The following is a 22,447-nucleotide window of genomic DNA, read 5'->3' as shown; positions in this document are numbered from 1 at the left end:
GTTGTCAGAATGCAGTACTTGTATTAGTACATTTTCAAAATGTGTGCATTGATTTAAATTGATTACAATAATAATAATAAATTTTTATATATTATTTTATTTATGCATGCAGATGTGTCTATGTAAATGAAGTGTGTATGTGCAGATATTGTGTATTTGTATATGATTAAGCTTAACTGGATGTGTGAGTATGAGTATATTACAATCATGTGTATACAATATTCAGTATGAAGGTCTGCAGGCCTGTAAAATTCAGAAAATATTTTATTGTGATTTTAGGATGGCCTTTTGGGAGATTAGCTTTGAGCCGAAAGAGATCCAAATAAACAAATAAAACAAAGGCAGTAATACTTCCACAATTGTATTGTTTTGACTACTGTAGCCTATGTGCTGTCCAAGTATACCGTTAAGTCTAACTTTGAGCTAATAGCAGAACAGATGATGTGTTTTGTTTAATTGTGAGTTGAGTTATTTAATTTACAAGAACAATCTTCACACCTACCTCCACATGTCTGGTGCATTATCAATGTAATGCTCCAATGCAGAGGTTTTCAAAGTGGTAGGTAGGGCTCCTCAGGGGTCTCCAAACACTTTCAGGGGAGGCTCAGTGAATGCAAGTGAATAAATATTACATTAGTTATTACATTAGTTATCTGTGTAGGCTATGATTTGATTAAGGTGATTCAGAAATAGTAATTTTGGGGTATGTTACTGTTTTTTCCCCTCTTTCCCAGAGCCAGAGACAAATAAATGCCTTCAGACATTCAGACCTTTTATTTATTTATTTGTTTTTAATATATTTGGTGTAGTCTGAAGTGTGTCAAACAGCATTATCAGGTTACCTTGGCTAAATTGTTGAATGTCTATGGGATGAAATAACATTATTTAAGAAAATATGTATTATAATTATTAAGTAACTTTGTATTCTTTGTGTCTTTGTTTTGCAAGTACAGCGCATCAGAAAACTCCGTTTTACAGTTAACTACTAAATGGACCACAGAGTTACATTACTTACTATCTCTGACGTGAATTTGAAAGACTGACAGAAACAGTGCTGTACTGTTTATTAACGGGACTACAAATGCGCGCGTGGCACTGGGATTTGTTGTTCCTAACGTCGACTGATTACGTCAGCGGAAGTGTTTGGAGCGTTTGCGTAAGCTAGGTCACATTGGTTGAGTTGTTTAATGTTTTGAGAAACGCCATCGCAATGGAAGCAGCCCGAACTGGTATTAAACGTCTCTTTCGTCTTAAATGCTTGATACTCCTTGCATGATGTGTATTTATCTCGCAACGTAGATGTATTGGGTTGTATTTATTTTGTTCACTCCATTCAGGAAATGTAAATGTTATGTGTAGCTAGCTAACGCTAAGTCAAATTGCTATCGCAACGAAAAGTCAAGAAATGGTCCTCCGCATGCTGCTCTGTTCACCACCTTCCTTATAATGGGTTTAAGTTAGGATTGTATATGCCTTGAAATGCTGCATATATGTCTTTAATGTGAATAAAGAAAGGGTAACTGATATGAAGCACAAACTGCAGATAAGCTCATAGGTGACTGTGAGCATGTTGTGATGGTTCATCTGCATATCTTTCTTACTTTCTTTCTTTAATTCTTTCTGCCCTGCCATTTCAGAGGAGGTCCATCTGAGGCATGTGGAGAAAGATGTCCTCGTCCCCAAAATGATGAGGGAGAAAGCCAAGGTGCTCTGTTCTGAGAAAGTAGAAGGTGTGTGTGTGTGTGTGTCCTTGTGTCACTGTCTTTGCAGGGGCGTTTATAGCTTTTTGGGGCCTTATGAAAAATCATGTTTGCACCCCCCTCATTTCAAGAAGTCATGAATACATGCCAAACCTACACCACAGACAATACAATGAGACCAAATGCTGCTTTTTACACATAAGGAACTTAGCTGCACTGTTACCATCACCAGTTAAATTAATGTATTCTTAATTCCTTTATCCTTCCATAGTGACAGTGCATAGAATAACTGTTGTCCTTTATCTAGCAATCTCACTGTCAGACCTGACGGACTTGACCAACTCAGCTGTCAATGTCAGTACGCCAATACATGAGAGTCCGATGAAGACTTTTAACTTGGTTTGCTTGTACAGTAAAGAGCTCTCTGAACAAAAACAGCCTTTTGATCTATACATATATTTAATTTTAGCCATTGTGAGCTTAAATAATGTATGTGTATTAGGTCAATACAAGGATGCTTGATTACCAAAAGTTTCAATTTACTTTTGAGGAAAAAAATAGATTTGTGAGACAGTCCCCTAGTGGTCAGGGAGCACATTAGCAGTCTGCGTATAGCAAGAAATGGCCTTGGTGTTTTGTATGAGAGAGAGTTGTTGTTTCATTCAGGAAAGTAGAACCATAACCATCCTTGTGTCTTCATAAGAGTTTCTTGTCAACTTTAAAACACCAGACATTATAATGCAATTCCTCTACACTGATTGTAATTGGGTTTAGTAAGCTCACAAGTTCTGATACAATGTGATCAATCATTGTGATTGTCATATTTGTCAGTTAAATCCAACACAATTTTATTGATTGTATGGAGGTTTATAGGGATGCACACTCTTAGTCAGTGTTTAAAAAAATCATTGTATGCATATGAGGAAACAGACCTGTTTTATAGCATGTCATGCAGAAAAAAAGCATAGGTCTTGTTAATAACATCAATATTGACTGAATTCAACCTCTTAAATGACACCCTTACCTTACCCTACCTCCTGTTTCATAGTGCTCCAGCAAACTACACATGGCAGCGAAAGACAGTCCTCCTGAGCTGGAATAATTATTATATTAGTCAAATAATTTATTTGAATAGAAATTAATTATAGAACAAATGTATCAGATATGTATGTCAGTGTTTCAAATTCCTTAACAAATTGTATTTGATTTTATTACCAAAAACTATTGACACAATTTGCCTGTGTGGTAATCCATCTGTGACTGCATTGAATTTAGCTGAGCCACTTGCTGAGTGTTGGTACTGTGCATGCTGCCTTACTGGAGTGATGCACTGAAGTACTTCATAGAACTGAGCGATTGTTAATTAAATTAATTGCCCTTGTGCTTTTCCTGCTATGACAAGTCCAAAGTCTATCAAAGAGTGAGACATTTAAAAAAAGGCAAAACAAAATGCCTGCAATCAATGTTGACATTTTAGGAAAGCAAAGGCGTGTAAATCCAACGAATAGGTCAGAAAGTCTATATCTGCTGTGACATGCTGGTGATTTGCTCAACCCAATATTAAAATTAGTATGGTTTTGGGGGGAAGATGTGTGCAAAACAAAAATTATACTAAAGTTTGTTACAAGTTTGTTGTAAAAAATATGAATGGTTGGTAGAGTTTAGAATCCAACAGCCACTTTCAACACTGATCACAACCTACAGGCTCCAAAATTACTTTTAAGTTGAATGAACACCTCTCTGAAACAGTTTGAACAAACCTTAATGAAGGTAGCATTTATCACAGGGCGGCTGTATTAAACTGCATTAGTCTTGGCACGGTGTACATAATGAACAGTAATGTGTCTTTATAGACGCTTTTCACTGCACACATTTTGACTTCTTAAAGCAGGAAAAGCACAGGTAACATTAATGGTTGCACCATTTCATGAATTCACCAGTTGTCTCAATAAAACATGTCAGTGAGTTAGCATGCACAATAGCAGAGTCCTGGAACTGACTTATCTAAATGCAATGCAGCCATCATTAATGTTAATTCCACCTGTGCTAGTCCTACTCTGACAGATTTCTGGGTTTGTTATGAAAGCTGTAATGGAACCAAACTTCTGACACACATTATAACAGCAAAGGCCATAAAGCACTATTTCTCTTTTTCCACGTCTTGATATCCATCATTTAGCTCAATTCACCCCTCCCCCTTTAATTAAATGCAAGCTTGTGAGACCCCTGTGGACTAAACAGTTGTATGCATTGTATTGGGTGGTATTTATAGAGGAAATTCAACTTTGCACCAACCCAAATTCAGTCCTTGCATATTCAAGGAGAACAAAGTTTAAGAAAAAGTCAAAAATGAAATTGAACTCAATGCTATGTGTCCATTGTAAGGTTCAGAGCTTTCACTACCAAAGTATCATATATTATAAGTCGTATCATACTGTGAGCTGTGCAGAGTGGGCTGTTTGTAGGGATGCAACGGTACTCGGTAAAATATTGAACCGTTCGGTCCGCTCTGCACGGTACAATACGACCTTATGGACCGCGGGTTTTCGGTTTCGCAATTCATTTTGCATTGATGCTTTACAGACCACTGTGTGTGTGTGTGTGTGTCTATCCGTCCGTCCGTCCAGGCAGGTGAAAAGCCCTCCCCACGAGTTAATGTCCAATCACTGTTGTGCCTCCACCCACTCAACCCCTCTCACACAGTAACTGGAGCAGGTTCAAGGTGCAGCTCACAAACAGAAGTGGAAAAAAGAAAACAAAGAGGCATGGACAGCATTAGCGGAGGAGTTGACAGAGAAAAGTTTGAAGAAGCACCGGCTTCATTCAAATCTCTGGTGTGGGTTAATTTCGGTTTCACTGTTGAATACCTGCGGGAGTCTCCCGTACATTGATAGCGGCTCCCTGATGCCCGCAAATGAGCTACAATCTCCCAGAATCTGGATCGAGCAAGCAAGAGTGTGCGCTAGTGAGTGACTGTACGTGTGTGTGTGTGTGAGTGAGACTATCAATGCAGCGCGTATGAGAGTACAACATCCTTATAGCTGTGTGTTGCAGCTTATTAGACCGAGCCCCCCCCCCCACCGGACTGACACCGATTGCACCCCCCCCCCTCCCCCAACCCAGTGTAATTTTTTATACATATTTTATACTGTACAGCTTATACAAGTAGTCAAGGAATAAGAGGCAGTTTACCATTGAAAGTGTGAAAGGAAAGTGTTAAATTATTCAGTACACCAGTGATACTGTAATTGTTTACTGTGAAACAGTACAGTAAACAGTTTTAGCTGACAAGCAAAATAAAGAGATAAGTTGTTCTCTTTGCACAAAACATGTACCGAAACCTAACCCGAAACCGTGGCCCAAAAAACCGAGGTACGGACCGTACCGTGGGTTACCGTTGCACCCCTAGCAGTTTGCATGTTATTGAAGTATGAGAGTATGATTAATCTTCCATTCAGATTTTTCTAGATCTGTAATATTCACTTCTCATTATAGTGAAACTTCACTTTAGGTTACTACCACTCACCCCTTTGTTTAGTTTTACAGTCTGCATCAAAACTGCTTGATGAAGAAGACATCAACTAACTCTTTGAAAGGTTGTATAACTGAGTAATAAAAGTTAAACAGTATATCAGCTATAAAAGCCTCACTTTCGGTATGGGAACACTAAACACGGACTGTGAAGGCATTTGACGTTATAATTATTATTCAGATGGTACCTTCCAGTCGATGGTGTCACATCTGCAACACTTTGTTTGTTTATATCAAAGTTTGTGATCTGTCTCTTCCAAGGACTTTCTTCTTAATCTTTTTGTTCCTGTGCCTGAACTTTTGACTCTCGTTGGCTCAACTGTTTCCTGCCACCGCGAACACCTGCTGTTTGGGTCCACTTACGTTCTCTGAATTGAGGGAGCATGCCAGCCAACATGGCAGCAGGTGCTTCATCTGCATGGAAATCGTGGCTGCAGCTTTTTGCTCACGTATGCCCCGTCTACTGCGGCAACACATGAACCAGATAGTGACTAGGTTATGTGGTTTGTAGAAATCTGATGAGCCAGTAGTGCACTGCTCACACATGCCTCCCCTCCCGAGGTGATGGGACAGACAGTGGCTGTGTGTGGGTAGTGGAAACCCCCCTCTCACATCACTAGCTTCTCGTCCCACTCATTTTCACACCTCCATCCTCCACCCTCTATCATCTATCACGCTGTATGTTTGTGTCTATGCTGGGCTCCCACATGTGTGTCTACAACAGTGTTTTACAAAGAAGAGTAAAAAAGCACAATCTACAAGCATGTTTTCCTGTGTTATCTGTCTCTGCATATGTGGCTCCAAACACCCCACGTTTTGTGTACTGTATCACAGGCTTTGTTGTAGGTTGCAGCCAAGTGTTACTGACCTGCTCGCAACTCCTTTGTAGTTTTTTTTCTTTGTATTTTGCTTGACGTGACTTTTCCTATCGCGCTGATGATTGATGTGAGTACTTTCACGTCTTTCGATGCCAAACCACTTTGAACAGCCTACGTAGTCAATTAGCAATCACTTTCACATTGACTCCGCTCACGTTTTGACAGGGCTTTGATTTGCATCAGAAGATGCCATACGAAAACTAAATGGTTGTGGATTGGATTTGTCTGGTACTGAAGAAGAAGAAGAAAAAATAATGTTCCCGTCATCTATGTTTAAGTTATTGTTTCATTCATTTAATTGCTTAGAAATGCATACATGATATTTATTTGCTGTCGTGATGAATTATGTGTTAGAGATTTCAAACATACCTTTCTCTTGAGGTCCAAATCTCCCCTGAACGTTTTAACCTCTTGCTTCTGCTTTCTTCTAACTGCCAAAATACACTTCTGCATCTTTAAAATGGTCAACATATCCATCCAAAGTGAAGGTGGCATCACACTTTTCTTTAAAAAGGCCTCTTCTGACAGAAAGCCAGCATCATATATTCGTCTTTAGTGTCGCTACTGATGTGTGATCAGAAAGGCAACCCTCTGTAGCCTCTATTAGCACCACGGGACAGGGATGAGGCGTTTGTTGATTAGATTAGTCGCACTGTTCTGCTTCTCTAAATTGGTTTTGCAGTTGCTTTTTTTCACTTCTGCATCCTGATGAAAGTGTCTGTGTGATAACCATACTGATGTTACTGATAAAGGTAATTATGATGTCAGATGTTTTGAGAGGAGATAGAAGGGCAGTGCTTTTTAATGAAAGCCTTGAGAAAGAGCTTGCTAATAAGGTGAAGACTCAGTCTCTTCAGCAGCTTGTTTACAATGAGGACCTTGCACGTTTAATCAGGGATACACCACTAGCCAGGGCACAGTGTCACTGAGGCCTCCTTATAGAAGACCGGTCGCCCGTCTTTTCATTTTTATAGCAAATGACATTCAATCGATTAAGTGCGCACCTTCTTTCAAGTTGTTTCCTCGGTAACTAACAATTTGCAACAAATTATTTTTATTATAGATGAATCTGTCACCGTTTCCTTTTGCACAACATGATGTGCTCAAATGTCTTGTTTTGTTCCAACCAGCAGTCCATAACCCAGATATTCAGTTTACTGTCATAGAATACTAAAGAAACCTGAAAATACTAGATTAGTCAACTATCAAAAATTAGTATTTGACAACTAATCGATTAATTGACCAATCGTTGCAGTTGGTATAGAACAGAGTGACTTGAATGGGTCAAAGTGAACTGAGAAAGTCTTTCTCAAAAGTTGAACATTTTTCAATCGGGTTAAAATTGCAGGCTGTTAAATTGAACTTTCTCCATTTTTTTCACCATTATTTCAGATGGTGTGAACATTATTTTTTAACTAAGCCTCTTTGTGCCTTTATTTAAATAGCACTATATAATAAATATCTTTACAACTCTGTTATAATAGACTGCAGAATGTATCCAGTGTAAGGATTGTCAGAAGGTGTGATCTTTTAACTTTCAGCTTAATTTTATCCGTTAAAGACAATAATAACATAAAAAGTATAGCAATGTTCTCGAAGGGGGCTGTGATCTCCAGGAAACACTTCTTTTTCAGACATAGTTATTGTTATTAACTGTGGGCACTGTGATCAGTGAAGCATAACCTATATTTAATTCACAGGGGGCACCCACGTCTATATTTGCGGGTGATGGGTTGACTGTTACAGAGCCACAGATGTGGAAAAAGGGTAACCACAGGTACAACCACTCTGTGGCCAGTACAGTTAGGTTCTGTCCTTGGAAACATAGGTTTCAGTTTGATAAGAGCATGGCAAGGTGACCTCTAACCAGGTTCCTTCTTGTGGTACACTACCAAGATGAGGCCCATCTTGGTTTAGTTTGTGGGTGCTTCTTCCCTCGTCTGTGCTCGTACTTCAGGATCATATAATTTAAGGCTAAAGGTAGGCTGTTAATAGATTGGAAGCAGGTTCCATTAATAAAATGTATATTTGAAGCTGTTGTACATGTCCACTTTTTCTGATCATTTCTCCCTGTCTCTGCCACCCTCCTCCAGCCTTCAACCACTGTTGCAAAGAATCCAGTTTCCTCATGGTGTTCAAGTGTCGAGAAGAGAATTCACAGATGAAGGATTGTCTGACACAATAGTGAGTATTTTGCAGTCTCTTCTGCAACACTTAGCAAGGTGGCTCGCCATGTGTTACTGCACGTGTCATCCCACCAACACTTTTTGGGTGGGCAAACCCACACTCTTCCACCTTTACTGACACTCATAACTGTTAATCTTTCAAGTTTCAATAGTCATATGATCACCATCAAAATGATAGTCATACCAGGCTGCAGTCATTCTGAAAATAAATATTGTGCCTGCTGTCTTCCACCAGCTATAGGGATCCTGCCTTCTACGAGGAGTGTAAGCAGGAATACATCAAAGAGAAACTGGAGTTTCAGAGGACGGGGATCCCAAGCAAGGACAGGAAACAAAAACTCCCAACCAGCATGTAACAGACAGATGATACTTCAATAACTTGGCTCACACGGTGTGGAGCAGGAGGCTTAGTCCAGAGCAAGTTTCAAGTCATGCAGGATAAATGCAGGCGATCTGGCAGAGTTTATTACTAATGAATAAACACGCCTGTTGCACTTATGGGTTTAAGTCTGTGGGGTGTCTGACGGAAACCTACTTGTGTTTTCAAGAGTGGTTATTTAATCAAAAACAATGCATATTTTTAAATATTCTGCAACTTTTCAAAGCATTGTCCATCAGAAGACTGCAAATGTCACATTCAAATGATCTTCACTTCATCTTATCAGCAGTGTAATCAAAGCAGGAATATACAATCTTCCTAACATGACATTTACTGATCATGGAACAGTGACCTCCTGTAGCTGTACCTGAGAGATCTTCATGAGAGTGTAGTGCTTTCACTTAGGAGGTGTGCAGTTATAAATGGTGTCATTAAATTGTTCATGCAATGATGAGTGCAGTAATGATGAGTGTACTTTGTTGCTAATGCCTGGCTCCACAGCTTGGACCATTGTCTGCAGAAGAAAGAGTACATTAACATATAAAGAACCTGAAAATAATGTTATAAAAATGTGTACACTGTATGTAAGAATCCTCTAACCAAGCAGAAACATGTGTGACACATCCAAATAAATGTGTAAAATTCTATGAAACATGAAATGCTTATGAATGCACTATTCTTTAGATAAACTTTGGTTTCTTTTTTCCAGTAAATATGTGACATGAATGATGTATTTCTGTTGTGTTCTTTTTGCTGTGAATGTGTCACAATAGCTTTCACATCCAGGCATCTTTGATTTGAATGAGCCTGCAGTGCATTGTGCACTTTGTTTCACCTGCAGTGAATTTGAAAGTGGATAGTCACTGCAATACTTTTCTGATTAAAATGGGTGCTATATTTGGGTTTTAAATAGTTATATGTGACAGATTTTCCATTTGAAAATGTTCTATATTTCAGTTGTAAGAACACTGACAGCAGATCATCTTTAATTACTGTCAAATTTTGAGTTGTTGGCCTTAAAGTCAGACCACACTAAGAACACAAGAAGTACTTTTTTCCAATATAGTAAATAATAGTAAGGAATTTGAACGGCACATCACTTTACTTATTCAGTTTTTAATGAAAAGCAATAAAAAAAAAAAAAAAAAAAAAAATTTGGGTTATGGGGACCCCTTTACCTGTTTCATGTTGTTATGCTTTCATATGACATGTCAGTGTTGCACGCTTATAGTTTTAAGCTTAAATGTTTATGCTTCAATTATGCCAATCTGCACACTGTACAACTATAATTATATGTGAAACAGGATGGTATTGGATTTGACAATAACTAGTATTTGCATTATCCTTTCATCTGTTCAACAGATTATTTTCACATGGACTGCTAGGATCTCATAATGTAATGTCACAGAAAGAGAAGCAGTAGATTGTTATACTTTCAGTTGTAACCTGGAAAAGTTTGGCATTTTCATGGATAAATGACTTCAAACATTGAAATAGTAATTAATTAGTAGTCTTTGCAGAGCTGCTTTGTGATTGACTGCTTGTCTCCATCACAGACAGCGTGTAATTGATAGGAATTTGTGTTATATCTGGTTTCAACTGTAAACTAGCTTCATATGCCAAAGTTCACAGTTTATTAAAGTGTACCACAGAAGCTCATTGCTTAAATAATATCAATAGATTCACAGAGCAACCTCACACAGTCACTTTCATTCGTTTAATTGATCATATTTACAAACAGTCTGAAGTGCAGTAAATCTAAAATATAATCCATATCTACTGTACATTGCATTTTGGTTTGCAAATCGTTTACAGAAGTATGAAACTACTGCTGTAAAATAATATTTCTTAAAAATCAAGACAAAAAAAAAAAAAAAGACCACAGTTATGAAACAAACTGGAGAAAAATGGAAAAAAAAAGTCTCTTCAACAACCATGGGCCTTTGTGCTTTTTGCACCTTTTTTGTCAAGTCACATCTCACATTTCTTCAGGTTAACACACTTATTGTCACCATTGCAGACTGCTCTTAAACACATCGGAAATGTTGGGGGTGGGAGAGATCTAACCAAAACCTCTGATTTGGAGTGCAAAACCGCGTTTGGCAGAGTACTGAAGCCCACCATAAACATTTATACACATCAGCACATTCTTCCTTCTACTCACAATGTGTTATATTTTGTACATCCTTCAGTGTATTCTCATCTGATTCTTAAAAAAGTGAAACTTCCCTCATACTGCAAAACAAATGTATCAGATTAACATTGGCACAGTACAGGGTTTAGATACATTTCCCATTGTTTAAAATGTCCCCAAACCATATCACGTTTCCAGTTTAATCATGTTACAGGGGAGTGTACGAAGCCTTTTCCATGAGTCCATCAAATAAAACAAAATCCACATAAAAAGCATCCAGCAATGCACAGCCTTACATCTATATGTCCCTTTCCAACTGATAAAAGAAAACACAACATGACAGTAGCACTGATAGTATTGAATATGTGATAACAGGCAGGTTTAAGGAGGCTTGCTTGAGTTGTGGAATTTTGTGTGAAATTGTAAACAGTTGAACCTTTTTTTGGTGCCAGTGAGGGTGCAGTGATTTATTTCAGAATGCATTACCTTTTTTTTTTTTAAATACTAAACTGATCACCCACTACTCATTATGCAATCTCCTCAAACACTGATACTGCATTCTCAAAAATGATTTGGTAAGCACATAGATATAGATTGACAGCCTACTTTGACAATATTCCGTAAAACCTTAATGAAAAAGAATTTTTAGAAAAATTATGTTGGATACTTCATTTGGTGAGAGTTTAAGTTTGGAACAAAAATCTGCAATTATCCTACAGTTACTGTATGTCTGTCTCCATCACAGTACAAAAACAAACACATCAATTCCTCATACCTAAACATCTCCTTCACACGATCATGAGACAAACATGGGACTACATACCTTGTATACTTTACAGCGATCGAATGTAAAAAGACTTGCATTGGAGGGAGTACAGTTTTACAAATTCTAGTACTATGTGTCCAGCTGTGGCCCCAGTGATCACTGGCCACAGTGAATGGAGAAAGAGGCCCTTTGAGCCCTATTAGGTTTATTATGACGAGATACAGATACAGGCGGGTGAAAGATGCCCACACACTGATCTGCACACACAGGCACACTCTGATGTGCATATACTGTATGCACACGCAGAAATTAAATTGCTTGTATGCATGCTTGCGCACACTTATGCATGTGCATACAAGGACACATACACATGGACAAACTATTGATTCTCTTAAGGTCTCCCATTAACTCTTCTCTTCCTCTGCAAAGTCCAATATGTTCACCAATGCAGTGTGCAGAGATGCCAAATTAATGAGTTCACAGAGTCTTTACCTCGGAAAGGCCTCTTTTGACCTCATTTAGTTCCCACAACCAGTAGGTCCAGTCTAGTCCAGCCCAGAGGAGTGGTCTTATCAACTTAAGGCAAGTTAGGTGGTAGCTATGTGGCAGGGTTGGAAGGTCCATTCAATTGTCCATTCATTTATTTTCCATCCAATTACACACTCTCTTGTTAATCATCTATCCCCCCATCCCTCCTCTCAATAGGGCTTGGCCCACTCGGTATTGGGAGGGCTCCTGGGACTGCAGTTTCCCATTGAGGATGACGAGTTGGATGCAGCGGAGTGTCCCTCCCAGAACATGGCATCACTGGGCTTGGGGGGACTGGGGAAAGACCTCGAACTATCATCCAGGGAGGCCTGGTTCAGGGGAGGCGGGGGCAGGACGACAGAACAGGCGTCATTCCTAACCAGAGCCTCTCCAGAACAATGCTGGGAGGGCCAGGGCCCATTGTACCAGCAGTCCTCCCTCAGACTGTCCGGCAGGAGGGTGCCTGATGGGGGACAGGGGCGGCCAGAGCACGAGGGGAGTGGGGGGGCACTAGGGGGGCGAGGCACTGATGCCCGAGGAACTGGGTGGTTGTTGTTTTTTTCCACGTCGTCCAGACACTGGATTGGAACTGTTGAGGCAGCTAACAGAGGGAGGGGGGGGGGGGGCGTATAGAAGAGGAAGGACAGTGTGAATGATAAAAATTGCACGTAGTCTTATAAAACATGGTTTCAACAGCCACAGCCACAATTTAACAAACAAACTTGATCAAATTCCTTGTTTTGTTTACTATCATACATTGTAATTGTATTTAGATGTTCTTAGGTGGCTGAGCAGCTTATTTGGTCAATTAAAAAAAACAACAACTTCAAAATATCACTAGTAAAGTATGATTTTTCATATTTAGCACAAAGCATAATCATTGCAATACTTTATCTGCAAATGTGGACAATAATAATAATGGAGGCACAAAAGTGGGATATATAGTGGGTGGAATATAATTAAATTTGTTATTTTTATGTATTGATAAATGGTTATTAACTTGACCTGTGTGTAGCTGTATTTCAACAGCTACATGTCAAGAATAAATATCATTTTCCACCATCCACTGTCTATCACTTAACAGTAAAATGAAGTGTCAGACTTTCAGGTAAGTGGAAGGTTTAATTGTGATCTTGGTATGACTGAGAATGAGATTATTTTCATTTTTCCATGTATAAAGTGGTAGGAGGTGGTGTATGAAAAATATGATTTGTTTGTTTAATTCATCAGGTCCGTCTGTAAAATGAAGCCATCTACTCTCCCCTCCAACAGCTGAAAGAGGTCTACTTTTGTAGTTGGCACCACTACTGCACCTCTGCATTTATTTTTTGTCCTTATTTGCACATTATACTTATATTTTCTATAGAGATTAGTACGTGCCTTCAGCAAAGCCTTTTGATCACCTAATAAGCTAAAAGGCTGCAAAGTGCTGGACAGTATAAAAAGGAGTGAGGTAAAAAATGTCACACCATAGGAGGTTTTATGTACATCAAAACCTCTCCACTATGTAAAAATCACTGCCTCTGAATCAGGAAATATCCAAAATAATGACACAAAACTCCCCAGAACAAAATCTAATTAAACAAACATAAACTGAGCCCTGCTTATTCCATGCCAAGCATAGCCAAATGCAAATCAAGTATCCCAGTCTCTCTCTATCTCTCTCTCTCTCTCACACACACACTCACAAACACATACACACAGATTTTGCTTGCTTCTTTGCTATTAAATCATCATCTTGAGCGAATAATAAAGTTTAAATGAGAGTATCTCCTCTCGCTTTTTCCCCTACCTCTCTCCATCCATCCCTCCCTGCTACTCTTCCATGAGAGGGTCTCCTGAGTCTAGGATTTGAATAAAAGTGATTCCAAAGGAGGAACATTACAAGAATACAGATGCAGAATATGACTGAATAAATACATAGCCCACTCTCCTCCACCCTCCCTCTTTAACTCTCCCTTTCTTTTGCCACTGATGCTTTCCCCATTTCTCGCCAACTGTCTCATCTAAGTTACAGGATTACCCTCTTATTCAGTGGAATAAATAGGCCAAGATTTATTTTCTTGCCATATTTCGTTCTAATTTTCACCTCTTGGTCTCCTCTTCTGACACACCGAGGGAATAGACAACAAAAGTAATCTCCCCTAGGGTAGAATACATCATCACAGAGGTACGGGTGGGGGTGGGGGTGGGTGGGGGGGGGGCAGACCATTTCATGATGTCCTTTATCAAAGTGTTTGAGTAATTCGATAATATCTGCAGAGTCTTATTACACCCTTATACAAATTGCAACGAGGAGCAGCAGGAGAAATCTTTTAAGTAGTACTTCTTTAGAAATGCCTTCCCTTAACTGAAGAGATGCAGTAGTAACCCCCTCCTTTTGTTTGATGTTAGCCACATTAGTTCCTGTGTAAAGAACGCTAAACTTCAAGTAAATCATAAATCTGACGCTACCTGACACCCATGTTGAAGAGACATCATTTAACATGTCAGCTTGGTTTTAGTTAAATATGTTGTCTGTACTTCTATTTCACTCATTTGGGTTGGCTATGAAGAAAAAACTATATAAATGATATTATATATAAATTATAACTAACCTGAACATTTTTAAGCTGGGTATAGACTTTGCTTATTGAATGGTAGGTGAAACATTTACCCATTATTATGTTTTGGAATACAAAAAATGATCATAAAAAAGACATAGATATAAAAAAATAGTTTTAATACTAGTCTGGATACCATAAGGAAACCTAAGCAGAGCTTTCATGGTAGCACTTAGTGTATCTCAGGAGTAATCTGTAGGAAACTGTTATCGGGGGGACAGGATGCTCCACAAGACGCAGGTATTATAGCGAGTGGGGGAGGTGTGAAAAGACAGCGGGGGAGCAGTGCTGGTGGGTTATCATTTATACAGAGACAGACATGGAAGTTGAGGTTGAAATGACCTGTGATGAGGAGATAATACAATACCTTGTCTTGTCTCGCTGGTCAACGGCCTGAGTTTCCTGATCAGGCCTGTTTGGTGCTTCAGCTCTGAATGGAGACGGGTGACCTCAGAGCACAGAGCGTCGTACGTCTGCTGCATGCTCCTCTCCCTACAGATGATTGAAATATTATATTAAAAGCATTTCAGACAGGATACGTCACAAATCACAAACTGTGTCATATTCTCTGGCTCATACTTTCACTGAATTACTTGATGTTGATTTCTAATATTGCTACATATGGTTTGTTTCTTAGCTGACACATAAACAGATGTTGAGCATAATAACGTAACAACAGCACCCCCCCCCCCCTTTTTTGTCCTTTATCTACTTGTTGATTGTTTTGTGGTTTACTTTGCATCTGTTTTGTTTTTTTCTGCAACTTTCACAATGACTGAATTCATTATTGTACTTTTGTATTAAGCGTGCTTTGTATTGAGTTGAAATGAATACAAATTTAAATTACATAAAATATAATAAATAACAATAATAATAATACAAAATAATAAAAGCCCATTTAGCCTATATTCAGAGCTTTACATAAACTATGATTGTGAACAGAAAGGACACACTGTATTGATGTGTAAAGTGATAAACCTCAAAGTCCTCATCTGTATTCTAAGCCAACCATTCAGTAAAAATGGTGGTATTTGATACCTGCAACACCTACAAACTGTCCTATCTACACCTCACCTTAAGATGCAAAATCTCATCAACACTTTGCCTTTAACTTAAAAAACCTGCCAGAAACTGCAGAAAAGCTAAAGAGGAAAAACTGTGAAGAAAAAACTAAAGCTTTTTGTGCTGTGAAAATAAACACCATGTGAAAACTGCTGACACGTGAAACAACGCAAATAGATTTTTATTCATGAAATGTACAGTGATACTAATTTATTGGGGATAATCTTCATATAAAAAGTAGGTAGAGGGTGATTCTATATGCCACTTACCTTTTTGTACTGTATACCAAAACACTGAAGTGCAGATTTAAACCATTTATGACACACAGGTTCTAAGGAGGTTTAGCTAGTGTTGACCATGTATTAAGTTTAGTTGCCTCTGAGGTTAACATGTATATCCATGCATATCACTGGCTGCTTTGCACAGACTGTTAACATGTATAAAGCTGCACCCTCCTCTAGTGGTCAAAGCAGTCAACTACAATCCATGTTGCACACACAGGGAGAGACCATATAATCATCACATCTCATGTAACCAAACACCTATTAGACCTGTGTAGTCGCTGAAATAACATCTGTCCCATTTGTCTCAAAACCTCTGGTCTCTGGAGTCTACATTTAGCTGAATAAATTCTAACTGATATACTACATGTATATCACCAACTGAAGGGTCACTACTTTATTTACCACTGCAACAGTGCTTACTAGCTTTGTGAATGAAATGCAGAGTCAGTGATTCTGGAAAAAGTTTGTTCAACACACATCCATACACAGCTTTGGCTCTGTAAATGGGAAACAAAGTGGATCAGACTGAGTCACACAATACTATTCCAGCAAATCGGCAACATCGGGTGTTATTACTCATGCACAGGACAGGAGGAAGTCATCAGAGCGTCTGTCTGTGTGAAGACATGACTGTCTCCTGTCTCCGAGGAGAGGGGGGGGGGGGGGGGGATGGCCATATCTTATGTTATGTGTTGTAACAGATGCGCTTCCATTTTATTAAATGTCTCAATCCACACTGAATCCAAGACAGTCTCACGGAGATACCCCCGCATTTTTTTACGCTCTGTTTCTGTCCGAACTTATTAACTGTATCAATAAATAAATAAATACAAACAATGTAGATTTCTTCCCTTGGAGAGAATATGCAAACTATTTTGGTTCAGTAAGTTAGTGATGTCAGTCTGCCTGGTGAGGACAGTTTGTCAGGACCTGCAGCTGAGAGACGGCTGCTTCTGTGGACAGACACGCTGAACGCAGGTCGAGTGAGAAGTGGGGGAAGCTGCAGAGAGGCGGAGAGTGTGGATGCACTGTCTTGCTTCACATAAGACACATTTTTTTGCTCTACTGGTGATAAAGCATGAAAGGAACACAAGTGATTCTACAGCTGACACGTCGCTCAGGACTCTGCCATATTTCTCTTTTAGTTGTTCCCTTGGCAATGCACGTCCTTGGCAATGGGTGGGGCATGAAGGGAGGGGTGTAGTTGTTTGAGAGCTTGGTTCAAATATCAACAATCTTTCTCCAAAATGACTGACTCTACCTTTAAGGTCACTGAAATGTGGGCTGAGCATGGAATTGGCAGCCACTGTACCATGATATTCATAAACACTATACCTTGCTTTATACTTTACGTCACAGGTCTGGTCCATGTCTGGTCCGTTAAGGCCGTGGAGTTCCTCCTAAAACAGAGTCAAGTTATGACAGATACAGAGTGGACGTGTTGTCTGAAATTGTATTTTCATGGTTATTAATTATAACATAGCTCAGGATTCTTCTACTCTCCTTAAACCCATATCTCTCTGTGCTCTCCTTAAGAAATGATTGTTTCCCAGTGTCACCCTGTCTCGCTCTGCCCTAACACCTCCTCCACTGTTCTCTCCTCTTCTTGTTACGCCACATCTTTCCAAGAATGTGCTGTTTGTCAGTGCTGCTCTCTCTAGCTCCTCTTATCTCCCCCTTCTTTCCTCTGCCCTCTTTTTGTCATTATCTTCCCCTGCCTCTCTCTAACTCTTTCTCTCCACCCTCTCTTACCCCACTTCTCTCCAGCTGTCTGCTGTTCTCCAGTGTCACCCTCTCCAGCTCCTCCTGAAGTTTGTGGATCTTTAGCTCAGTGCTGACCCTGTCCACCTGCCAGTAGTCCTGAGGGCTGTTCAGGCTCTTCATCACTGGACACACAATAAAAAGAAATGTTTGATTACTATTGTCAGTGAAAGAATAAATGTAAAGTTCAAATACTTTTCGTAGAACTACATAATCCAAATATAGAACATGTATTATATCGGATTATTATTAGCATTTATGTGTTAGCAGAATTTAAAGCTGTGCCAGGTCGAGGTGGAGCAAAATTAAACTAATTTCTACACTTTTGAGAAGGTTAATCTATACCAATCATCATATTTTGTAAGTGATCACAGGTTTCATATGAAAAACCTCTATTTAAAGAGTAACTAGTAATTAGAACTGACAAATAAATGTGATGTAGGTAAACTCACATTTCCTTAAGTATAAAGTAGCATAAAATGGAAGTACTCAAGTAAAATCCAAGCACCCTGACATACTGAGCTTAAGTAAATGTGATTAGTTACTTTCCACCACTGGCTTTACATGTCATACTTCAGACTTTTCAAAGTAGAGTATTATTGGCTTTGCCTCACTGACCTTGGCTGGTCTCCATCTCTGTCTTCAGCTGAAGCAGCTCCAACTCTTTGTGCTGAAGCTGCTCTGTCAGCAACCTCTCACTCTCACTCTTCTCCTTTTTCTGACAGAAAAAAAAGAGGGCAGACGGTGAGGTACAGGAGGAGGAGAATGAAGGATTCATACCAATGCAGCAAACAACAACTATGTCCCATGAAAGATAGGTGCACCTGTGCTGTGTTTGTGTAGTAGGCTACTTGAGTTTTTATTTGAAATGAAAATACAAGAATTAAAAACAGTCAGGTTAGACTTTCATTTGCATTATTATAAGGTTTGCAACACACTTGAACTTCAGTGTTAGTTCCATTAAGTTTCAATCAATCAGTAAACGCACCAGTTTGTTAAGCTCCATCTGCAGGTCCTCCTTTTCTATGTAGATACCTCGGTAAGCACTGAAGGCCTTGTTCACATATTGGGGACCCTCTGATGGAGGTGCGTCAGGCCTGAAGAGCTATAGCAGTGACAGAATAGCACATGCATAGAAAGTAGTTGAAAATAAACTCAAGTGATATAAGTAAGGAGATCAATTTCATTTAATTTAAATATTTGTGGCCGGAAGTTACTCTCCTCCCACCACATCCTATCTTCACAGGGCTAATGCTGCAGCAGATAAAACCCGAGCTGATAAAGAGATTAGTCACTTCTAGAGAGGCGACTCTGCCCACATGTTGTGCAGCATTTTCACTTTGGCCTTCCGTCACTTAAGACACTTGTTGTTTTAATAAGTCCCTCTGAATTTTACTGGATCCTTTGTTTTTTAAATCCAATTTGGGGAGTCTTCTCCCCATGTGTGTGGTGCTCCAACACATTGTTTGGTACTGCCATACTTTTCCAGACCTCCTCTCTGTTTTCAGACAGTGCAGATTTATTTCTCATTGTTTTATAGCTTTAACTATAGGCCAATGATATTAATGAGGCTGGCATACAGACTCTCCCCAGACTGGAGGCAAATATTTTGCAGTGTAATGTTGAATCTGCTCAATTTTGTGTTTGTCCATAATTCTCATGTCCTAGAAAAAGAGAAAAATATGTTTTTATTCATCTTTGTTTATAGCTCTCCCTTTTTAAATATTGCTCTCTGGCTGTTTAGCCATTTGGATAATCTGAGTAAGCAATATATTACTTTTGATTCATTCCTCTCAAACTCTTGTCTCTCTCTTGTATCCTCTCCTTACCTCTCTCTCATCATCACCACTGTTTACATCTATACCTTATCCTCCAGCTGCTTCACCCTCTTCCTCAGTAAGGTATTCTCTCGTTCTGTGTCTCGCAGCCTCTTCTTGATGTCCTCATAGGCTGTGACCAGGGCGAAGTGGGAAGCAACAGATTCATCGCCGGCACACACCGATACGGGGCTCTCCCCAGTAGCGGTGTAGGCCGTCTCATGTTTAAGGATGCAAATGTCATCATCCACTGCCAGGGGCTCCATGCCTGCACAGGCCTACTCTGTAGCAGATAGAAGACCTGGGGATTACATAAAGATTAGATAGATAATGGTTGCTGACTGGAATTTACAAAGATATTTTCTGAAAAGTCTTATTATTACACTTGATCAACGCATTTTAAGGACACCCTGGGTGACAGGTGTCCGGTGCTTTGTACCGTACTGCATATAACAGATTACTCTATATTCAAACACAGTGCTGTAACTTTGTCTTATTGATGATATTTTACATTTCTGTAGAGATCCTCCTCTCACTCTGCTCATGCTCACTAAGGGACAGTCCTCTATTTCTAACGTACAAATCACAGTTGCAGGAAATGTACAATGTATCACTTCCTGTGTGCAAGAGATGTTTTCACCAGGAAATAACTACAGAGTTGAGGTATTTTGAACAACACATGCAAAAAAATTCATAAAATGGCTTTAGGTTGAGTTTGATCAGACTTAAGTTTAATGATCTTTAGGGGGGAGGGGTGTTGCAGTGACACTTTGAAAACCAAATCCGTTTGGCTGTGACAAATTAAGTTTTGTAAAGATGTGTAAAAACAAAAATAGTCCATGAATAGTAGGATGATGACAATTTGTTTTTTGTTAGTCTGGATTTGAGAGGAAACTGTGACTACGAGGGAGAGTTTCAGGGGGGTTTTGAGGGGGTTTACAAATTGTGGACTTTTTTTATGTCCCCTAATTTTAAAGGATGAAGCGTAATTGTGTCTTGAGCTTTACTATCTGTTGGACAGGTTTGTTTTATTTCATCATAACTTCAACATTAAAAGTCTAGTTAATTCTGGATTTGACTATACTGATTGAGACGGGCCTGACACATCAGGCCACACATGGATGGACTCAGTACCGCCACCATCAGGCCCAGCCTGCAATAACACACTGTTTTACTTATGTAAAGTTGATTCAATCTCTACCAAACTTTAGCTCTATGGCTTATCTGAACAATATATTCCATGGAATAAACAAAAATGTAACAATTCAGCTGATAGTTAATACAGTATAGTATACTATGGAAAAGGTTCTGTGCACAATGATTTTAGTCCTATGGCTGCATGCCCTACAATCATATAATATACATGGAGTAGTGAATAAGAAAAGATATAAAAACACACAATATGAGGAAAATATGAACAGTTTTACTGTTGTGAACTTTGATGGTGCAAGGTGCTGAGAGGAAATGACTCACACTGACCTGAGTGACCTGCTATGTTGTAGTAGAGATATGACACAGTCCAAATTCACTCAATTAACAGTTTTAAGCAGTCTAACAGACCAAGGTGAAACAGACATTTCCTAAACCCCACAGTGTCCTGGACTCTTTCTGTTTCGCTGGGCAGCAGAGACAGTACAGCTAACGCTGGTTGATGATGTCAGCATGCAATGATGCAGCAAACACCAATGAGCCAAGTTTTTTAACAGCGGGGGACTGAATCTTTTATTAAAAAAAATACTTTCACCTGGACTCGTTGACAGATACATAATGTGGAGATAAACCGAAACAACTGTAACCCACAGCCGCAAACTTTAAAGGACTTAAAAAGACGGAATGAAATCGAAAGTGACCCCAGACAGGACTTAAAAACGAAAGTCAGCGTGAGTCCAAAACAAGACAGGAGAACAGCGTCATTATAATAGACCCCCGTCGATAAAAATAGACGACCTAACAGATAACAGAGCTATGACATCAGTATACACCTAAACTAGTACAACGAGGCAACGAAAAGCTGCCATAATCGAGATGTAAACAATCAATAAATCTCGTATATACGATGCTAACATTATGTTAGCTTCCGTGAGCTTTGTTGACAACCGATAAAACACACTGGCAGGCAGTACAATAGATAGCAGGATGAATAACACTACCAGTAGACAATGGCGTAGAGAAACAAAACATATATATCAGCTGCTACAGTGGTCGAAATCGATCTGTTATGATGATAACTGTTAGCTAGCGCTTTGCTAACGTCTTCTGGCTATTTGAGGCTAGGTGAAGCAAAAGCAGTCCTTATTCATTTTTTTACCATCGACTTTTACTAACCGTGTTTAGATGCTGTCCTCAGTTAAGTCTCTGGTGACCACACGGGATTATCATTTATTCTTAAGAGAAGAAGAGTCGTTTCTCGGAGAAAAACAAAGAGACGAGGCTGGACACTCGCACCGTGTCAGAAGTGACAGGTGAGGAAACAAAAACTTCCGGGAGTCACTTCACAGCTGAAGTCATTTCAGAATAAAAGCGCAAGATGAATGGGGTGTGCAGTTAGTGGGTCACTGGTGAAAACAATAGTGCACACTATAGCCGAAGGATATACAGTGTGTGCAGTTTCGTTAGACAGCATGTAAAAGGAAGAAAAACAATTCTGAATAAAATGATACAGTGACTCTAGCTGACAGAGGTCTTCACTGACAGTCTGCCTGCTTAGAGTTGCCTTTTTCCCTGAGGTAGACCTGAGGCATTAGAGCATATATTATATTGGGTGTACCCAGGCCTGGATTAACATTATATGTTCCCTGGGGTGACCACACAGGAATTC

The 22,447-nt window shown here is 39.4% G+C and overlaps 2 protein-coding genes across 3 annotated transcripts; one reads left to right on the top strand and one right to left on the bottom strand.

Annotated features, from left to right (window-relative positions):
• Positions 1-1,134: 1,134 nt before the first annotated feature.
• On the top strand, positions 1,135-9,554 carry cmc1 (C-x(9)-C motif containing 1). The gene is made up of 4 exons (XM_053326823.1): positions 1,135-1,229; positions 1,638-1,730; positions 8,203-8,293; positions 8,531-9,554. Exons 1-4 carry the CDS (start codon positions 1,211-1,213, stop codon positions 8,649-8,651), a joined length of 324 nt encoding a protein of 107 aa, XP_053182798.1. The 5' UTR covers positions 1,135-1,210; the 3' UTR covers positions 8,652-9,554.
• Positions 9,555-10,299: 745 nt separating this feature from the next.
• azi2 (5-azacytidine induced 2) lies at positions 10,300-22,070 on the bottom strand. Of its 2 annotated transcripts, none has more exons than XM_053326821.1 (8): positions 21,955-22,070; positions 19,677-19,930; positions 18,801-18,917; positions 18,431-18,530; positions 17,804-17,937; positions 17,387-17,451; positions 15,073-15,197; positions 10,300-12,703 (listed from the first exon to the last, which is right to left on the bottom strand). In XM_053326821.1, exons 2-8 carry the CDS (start codon positions 19,893-19,895, stop codon positions 12,273-12,275), a joined length of 1,191 nt encoding a protein of 396 aa, XP_053182796.1. In that variant the 5' UTR covers positions 19,896-19,930; positions 21,955-22,070; the 3' UTR covers positions 10,300-12,272. The 2 variants fall into 2 exon arrangements, with proteins under 2 accessions (XP_053182796.1, XP_053182797.1); XM_053326822.1 differs by lacking the exon at positions 21,955-22,070 and adding an exon at positions 21,109-21,556.
• Positions 22,071-22,447: the final 377 nt, after the last annotated feature.

This window comes from Scomber japonicus, chromosome 10 (assembly GCF_027409825.1).
Source record: "Scomber japonicus isolate fScoJap1 chromosome 10, fScoJap1.pri, whole genome shotgun sequence".
Classification (NCBI taxonomy): domain Eukaryota; kingdom Metazoa; phylum Chordata; class Actinopteri; order Scombriformes; family Scombridae; genus Scomber; species Scomber japonicus.
The sequence above is the reverse complement of the archived record's forward strand: the minus strand, read 5'-3'. Positions and strand labels throughout refer to the sequence as shown.